At 39.5% G+C, this 7,833-nt stretch overlaps 1 protein-coding gene across 1 annotated transcript; it reads left to right on the plus strand.

Moving 5' to 3' along the window:
- The first annotated feature begins 1,636 nt into the window (after positions 1-1,636).
- Positions 1,637-3,597, plus strand: LOC116301007 (transcription factor Sox-17-alpha-B-like). Its single transcript, XM_031710000.2, has one exon. It carries the CDS (start codon positions 1,973-1,975, stop codon positions 3,062-3,064), a length of 1,092 nt encoding a protein of 363 aa, XP_031565860.2. The 5' UTR covers positions 1,637-1,972; the 3' UTR covers positions 3,065-3,597.
- Positions 3,598-7,833: the final 4,236 nt, after the last annotated feature.

A 7,833-nucleotide genomic window follows, 5' to 3' on the forward strand; every position in this document is an offset into this window, starting at 1 on the left:
GTAAACAGACCTCTCATAGCCAAACTACGATTTATAAATCTTAAACTGCAGCAAATCGACTCGGTCGTGTTGCATTGAGACATGTTATCGTTATCGATGGTCGAAAATCAAACGATCTTAATAAGCCGTGGGCCTCTAACTAACACACATGTACTTACCCAGGAACTATAGGTTGGCTTTCAGAATGATGCCAAAATAGCATTAATGGATATTTGTTAAACAATATCTTCCAAAAGTTCTGTGCTCTCATCGACTCAGCAGAATAACAGCGGCGGGCTACGATTTTTTGCACTCAAATTTGGGGAGAGCTACAAATGTTTTGATATGTTCCCAGGGGTGGGCCACAAATTTACCGCCACATTTTTTGGCCAAAAAAGTGCTGCTGTATCTCCATCCCATGTGCGCACAGTGGCATGCACAGCCCTATCAAGGGTGGCGTCGCACATGTGAGTAGAGTTTGTTGGTCACTCCCTCTCCGTCGATCGATTCGGAGGTTTTTTCAGGTTCTCTGGTTTTCCTCCCGCCGCATCCGAACAAAATTCTAATTTAATCTGTGAGTTAGTCTTGCTCTGAATTTGATCATCCAGAGGATGCTTCAGGGTATAAAACTTGAAGTCCAGTAGATAAAAAAATCCACAAAAAGTAAGAATCCACTAACTTTAATAAAAATGATTTGAAACTCGTCATCATCATCATCGCTAATCCCTACCGCAAGTACAGAAATGGCGCAGCTCAACGGGTCGAACTGAAAGCATGTGGTTAAGAATTTTATAACCATAGAGTTTGAGCATGAGAAAAGAATTGCTTTGTGGCAATCGGAAATGAGAGGGGGTTGGATACCCGGCAAACGTGCGGCGATGACCACCAACCATTATGTATGCAAGATGACATCACACGGTTACTTGCTTTGGGTCCATGACTAGCATGCCCTACACGCACGAGCAGATCGAACACGCAAGCCGATTCGACTGGCTAGAGGTGGAAAAAAAAAAAAAAAACACAAAAAGAAAAGTCAGTGAAAAAAAAGATTTTCAGTCACGCCAGTTAGTCTGGAATTGGACTTTAATTCTAAGCGCGCACTCTGGTATAACGAAAAAAGCAGCCTTGAGATGAAGAATGTTTTGCGTTTTGCGAAAATCAGGAACGAAAAAACGCAACTATATCCCCACCCCCCCACCCCCCCGCCTAAGAAAGACACGCACAATTAGAATAACTCTAAAATAATAGTACACCTTCATAAATCACACACAAAAGATATATCTAAATTTGGGATAGGGAATAAAAAAAAGCCGTCGAGTTTGAATTGCGCTATCGGTGGGGCACGCGACATCTCAACGTCAAGAGATCCATGGCGCTTCTCCATTAACCTGAGAACGAGCTCGTTTAACAACCCTTGCCTTTTAGCTGATTAACCGATGGATAAACATTTAAGATCAGTTTCCCGATATTCCGGAACTTCAGAGTGGGTCTTATTGAAGGAAATATGAAAAGATATTTACAATTATGTGAACGCGTGTTTAAAGCATCGAGAAGAGGACATTGAGATCAAGATGTCACTTCCTGTTATGTTCCAGACAGACAGAAGTGATCTACTCCAATCACGCAAAGCCGTGTATCGCACCGTGGATACCTTAGTGATTGAGAATAACCAGAGAAGAATTATCACGCTCTTGAAAATCTTTCATTGAGCGGCTCAAGCAGAGGTGTTATTAACATCGGCCCTTTTAATTGTGATGGGTGCCCTGGTCGAAAGAGCAGATCAGACAAACCAAAAAAATCGATCTCTAGTTTACCGATGGCAACATGTCATCTAGACGCACATAAACTCTCGTCAGTCAGATTCCACGTCTACCCCCTATCTCGCGTACAAAGTATTAAATAGCTTGTAAAGCCTAAAATCTACTCAAGCTAGACGCGTAGTTCTTCCAGCAGCGATAGGAGGTGACAACTGTGAAGGCGGTTTAAGAAAACGATGTGGTATCCAACTTTTGGTTCTTGGGGAGCTATGAATGGGACTTCAGTGGGTCTGCAGAACTACGATGATGATGAGGATTCCCACGTCAAAAGGCCCATGAATTCCTTCATGATTTGGGCCAAAGTCATGAGGCGTAAGTTCGCGGAGGAAAACCCTAAGCTACACAACGCTGAAATCTCGAAGCTCCTTGGTAAATCTTGGAACGAGCTGACTACTAAGGAGAAAAGACCCTTTGTCGAAAAAGCCGAACGCTTAAGGATTCGCCACATGAAAGAACATCCGAATTACAGGTACACTCCAAAGAGAAAGGGAAGACAAGAGAGACGAAATGGGCAAAGGACATTATCAAGCTTTATTGCCCCAACATTTATGAACGGTGTTTCCAATATCATGGGACCTAACCACAATATACATTTACCACCAACACCAGAGCCAAGTCCTACAGAACCTCTTGCAACAGAAGATCACTATTATAGTGAAACCAGCCAGTACTACCCATACAATGCGGTCAATACTGGAGAATATGGACCGGCTAGGAGAGCGCATACTCCAGAGAGCTACTTCACAAGCCAGCAAAGAAAAATGGAAAGCAGTATAGGTTATCAGTACTACAACGAGCATGGGTACCCTTATAGCGGGCATTCAAGAGTAGACGAAAACCGCGAGCTGTATTCTCAATACTATGCAAAGCAGAATTTGCAGAATGAAGCATTTCGAGCACGAAACAGCGAAGATCATAATAAAGACTCTAAATCCTGGAGAGCAACATTCAGTGAAAGTTTGGCGTCAAATCAAGAGCCTCCTTACACGAGACCATCGTGCATCAAAGATTCTTACACTGCCCGTTATGGGCCCTATAACGCGATGAATAATACATTGAGAAGACAACACGATGCCTTCCAGCATCACACTTCAAGAAGCTCGTGCCGATTTTCTTCGGTGACTAGCGAAAACGGCACCGAAGATGGCGATGGCAGAACACGAAGGCAAGAAAACTCCGGAGGCGCACCGGTCTTTGAACAATTATCAGATTTACTCTGTGATGATTTGGATCGTAATGAATTTGACATGTACCTAAAACCGTATTAAGATTCAACGTAGTATCTGTTTTGAATAATTTCTGATACAGAAGGTATGGTCGTATATTATCATAGCGTCCATATGGATTTAGTTATTTTGAAAGATTTAGAGCCGTCAGGCATATTTACAGAGATCAAGGCGAAAGATTCCAGGAATAATAAGCTGCGAATTGATAAGGTTATTTTACTCTGTGCAAATCCCACACATGAGTTGGAATATGCTGAAAGAAAGTATCCAGAAACTGGGGCCACGAAGCCGATCAAGCTAAGTGGTGTTGATAGTCCAAAGAGGTTCTTATTTGTCAAAGATATCTATCTATCTGTTTAGAAAACTAAGCTGATTTGAAATAAGTTAAAACCGTTTAAACGCAACAATAGTAAAAAAAAACGTTCACTGTTTATGTCTAAAATCGAAAAGAAAAGAAAACTAAACGTAGAAATTGCATGAAAATACCAAAATTTATAACTGAAAAATCATCGTATTTATTTCTTCATTATACTTAAATGTAAACCGTTGCTATTAAATAACCGAGTATTGTACAATTTTCATTTCTTTGTTCTCACAGTAGAGGTCTAATTCAGACATTACAGGGCGATTTATGGTAAGCACTTCACATTTGCAACAAAAAAAGAACTCTTCGCCATAAAACCGCACTACTTTACCTTCTTATAAACTTTTTGTGTGATATTACGTGGGCAAGGGGTAATTACGCAAAGTTAGGTAGAGCTTTCATAGTACGGGAAATTTCTCAAGTACCTCAATCATAGCAACCATCCCGTGCCGAAAGCTATGTTTTCAGAGCCAAGTAAATAAGTAGGGTATGGTAAATGGATAGGCCATCGTTTGACCTCAGCACAGTCTGCCTACAGACACTACTTAGCAATCGCCTGCCTGCCGTACATTTTTGTCGTGAGCAACGCTAATGTGTATTATTAGCGATAGGATGGTAATTAAGGGTTCATGTTCGTAGCTCGGGGCTTGGTTTCTGCTGGGAGCAAGATGAGAATAAAGACTAAGATAATGTTACCGTGCATGAAGCTAGGGTTTTTTCTCCTAGTTCACCAATTTTCCTGCCTCCGCAAAACCTAACAAACTCCTTGAAATTCCAATTAGCTCTACTCTGACTTTGAAAAACTCGGAGGTTGTTTCAGAGTTTGATTTTGAAGTAAGCCATGCCCTGACTTCGAAAAGCCCAGAGGTTGCTACAGGGTTTGAAAAATGAGTTATAGCTATACCCTGACTTAGATCAGCCCAGAGGTTGTTTCAGGGTTCTATCTGTGAGTTGGCCATGCCCTGACTTAGATCAGCCCAGAGGTTGTTTCAGGGTTCCATCTGTGAGTTAGCCATGCCCTGACTTAGATCAGCCCAGAGGTTGTTTCAGCGTTCGACTCTGATCTGTGAGTTGGCAAATGCCCTTACTTCGAAAAGCCCAGAGGTTGTTTCAGGGTATCCTAAAGTTTGAAGGTCTGTTTGGTGAAGTCATTTCATGTGATTCTTGAACTGAATTGAAAGTAAGCATTTATTTTCGTGTACAAATTTGAACATTCCAAGAAAAAGTTCCCAAAAAATAAAAGCTAGCCATCTTAGCAAATTAGATGTCTTAGAAAATGAGAATTTTTTAGAAAAATTTCACTTTGATTTTGTCAGTTTGCTTGTGTTTATGCTTTTGCCTGTTTAATAAACCCTTTTTGAATCGTTTACCGTAGGGAAGGGAAAATTGGCAGCCAAGTTGGATGATGCTCACTATAGGTAGTTTGTATAATCATTCCTAAGGGAATAAAAGTGGCAGCCATGTTGAATGATGTACTCTATAAGTGGTTTGTGATCATTCCTAAGGAAATAAAAGTGGCAACCATGTTGGATGATGTTCACTGTAGCTGGTTTGTGATCATTCCTAAGGAAATAAAAGTGGCAACCATGTTGGATGATGTTCACTGTAGCTGGTTTGTAATCATCCCTAAGGGAATAAAGTGACAGCCATGTTGGATGATGTACTCTATAAGTGGTTTGTGATCATTCCTAAGGAAATAAAAGTGGCAGCCATGTTGGATGATGTACTCTATAAGTGGTTTGTGATCATTCCTAAGGAAATAAAAGTGGCAACCATGTTGGATGATGTACTCTATAAGTGGTTTGTGATCATTCCTAAGGAAATAAAAGTGGCAACCATGTTGGATGATGTTCACTGTAGGTGGTTTGTAATCATTCCCAAGGGAATAAAAGTGGCAGCCATGTTGGGTGATGTTCACTATAAGTGGTTTGTAATCATTCCCAAGTGAATAAAAGTGGCAACCATGTTGGATGATGTTCACTATAGGTGGTTTGTTATCATTCCTAAGGGAATAAAAGTGGCAACCATGTTGGATGGTGTTCACTATAGGTGGTTTGTAATCATTCCTAAGGGAATAAAAGTGGCAAAATGGATTTCAACATTTTAAATTTCTTCTGGAATTTTTCAGCAAGAATAAGAAACTGTAATATCTTAAAATGTTTATTTTATATGCAAACGTTTTCTTTTTCTTTTCTTTTTCTTTCTTTCTTTCTTTTTTTTTTTTTTTTTTTTTTTTTTTTTTTTTTTTTTTTGAATGATTTTCTCTCTTGTTTAGCTATCTTTTTTTTGCAGGTGCTTGTGTGCAAGGCTAAAATGATTTTCTCTCTTGTTTATTTAGTTATCTTTTTTTGCAAGTGCTTGTGTGCAAGGCTAAGCTCTTCCGGGAGAAAAATAGAATCTACGCCGCCGCAATCTTGAGCTTTTCCTTACAAGAAAGTCTCCCTCTTTGCTTTGCAGGTTGCCGAATTAGTGGCTGTAAACATGAAACATAAACTAAGCCTTTTTATTCCATTCCACTGAATAAACAAGCAGGACTTGATTCGCAGGGTATCGGTGCTTACTAATCCTACTTACAAGTAAATCAAGTCGAAAGACGGTTCTCAGCCGGGACGGAAGCGACCAAACAAATTCAAATTTTGAAGGGTGGCCGCAGTAAGTACGGAAAAGTTAAACGGTGAACGTTTATTCGAGTAGAAGAGGAAATATCGATACCTTATTCAAAAGTGTACTGCCCCTGATATTCTTAATGTTCTTAAAGGGCGTTATTTCGACTCTGCAAGTGAGAGGTTGATGGCCATCAAGACTGTCATCGCAAGCGTCGCTTGGTTCGTCAAAACAAGAGATCTTTGAAAGATTATCCATAGCATTCGCGATCGATCTGCATTTGATACAAGTAGTAATATGAGATAATAAACAGGGTATGGCTTACGGAAGTCTTTGTGTGATTAATCTAATAGAACAACTTGAGATCACGGTAGAACCTATGTAATAAAGATTACCGCTTCGAGATTGAGGATCTCGAAGATAGAGACACAAAACAGAGAAATTGGCCGTCAACCAGCAGGAAAATTAATAAACTTTTGAAAATCAAAAGAAAATAATAGAAAAAAGAAATAGAAAAATAATAGTACTTAGGTTTTGGGTTTATAAATGATTGGGTGTGAAGTGGACAACGAGATGCGTAAAGATAATATTTGATTAAACAGCACTTGAAGAAAGGTCGTGTTTATTTGTGAACTTCGATAAGTCGCTCAGACATGACAAGAGGCGGTTAAGCTGTACCCTGACTTCAAAAATATGGCAAGCAAAAAGCTATATAATATACCTCTTTCGCTGTTTATAGTTGTATGCGCGTGAAGAAGATGGGTCTACACATAAAATGCACGGATTGCTGCTGTCAATCAAACCTAATCAGTCAATACCTTTCATATTTTTGACTGGCGGCAACGAAAAACCAAATTTCAGTGTGCAACTTGGAGTCACAGAGTTTGCATGTTTATGAAAATTCCAGTAACTTAATAAGCTCGTGAGCATGGACATGCATGAACCAAGAAAAGCAGAACATGTATTACGTTATTGTGTTGTGTGCATCAAAATTTATAAAGCTACGTTGCGTTTTCCAAGCTCACGGGGACAGCTTTACTTGCCCTTTTACCATTGTGCACTGAGTCAATGCTTTAGAAGTTATTTATAGACCCATAAAGAACCAGTGATGAGTATACTTCCAGGCAATTGAAGTTTATCATTATTGTAAAATTAACTGCCGTAACTATGTTAAGAGTACAAATACCGCAGAAGAAAGCCTGTAGCGAGTACATATATTGCATGGGTGGCATCTGATATCGTTATTTTGTAAAACAATCAAAATACATATAATCCGAGACAGACTTCGATAAGAAACACAACACCAACTTATTGTGAAGCGGGCGCCTAAAACTGTCAGCAACTGTCTAATTACTCTCCCTACCCTACCCCTCTAAGTTTTTCCATACACTCAGTAGAAAAAAGTGGTCCATAGTGTGAACTAAGTCTTATCCATAATCTAATTCAAATCTAATTATTATTTGATTTCAGTGCAGCTCTGTATATCTGTTGATACGCTGTGTGAAGTGGTAGCGACATGTTCACCAAGTAGCTGCCAATTGACATACCAATTTATGGATTTTTCGTGTGAATAAAAACTGCTTATGTCGAATTAACAGTTCTTAACTTGATAATGATGATGATAATTGCTTCCATATCAATTAAACAAGCCAGACTAAGCGCAAAAGCTGAAGCTTTTTGGGGAAAAGGAACGTTGCGTTAAAACATACCACACTTCACTTCATGAGAAAGCGAACTACAACAACACACGTGTACATAACATGGCATAATATGACGAACTACCATAGGCGTTTTCTCCTGCAAATTCTCAGCTTACTTAATTACTTTTTTTTAGGTTATTTTC

This window comes from Actinia tenebrosa, unplaced genomic scaffold (genome assembly GCF_029948245.1).
Source record: "Actinia tenebrosa isolate PJP-AT-01 unplaced genomic scaffold, QUT_ActTen_1.0 PGA_scaffold16__25_contigs__length_10494907, whole genome shotgun sequence".
Classification (NCBI taxonomy): domain Eukaryota; kingdom Metazoa; phylum Cnidaria; class Anthozoa; order Actiniaria; family Actiniidae; genus Actinia; species Actinia tenebrosa.

Coding starts and splice junctions, on each gene's coding strand:
- LOC116301007 (XM_031710000.2), top strand. CDS start 1,973: ATGTGGTATCCAACTTTTGGTTCTTGGGGAGCTATGAATGGGACTTCA.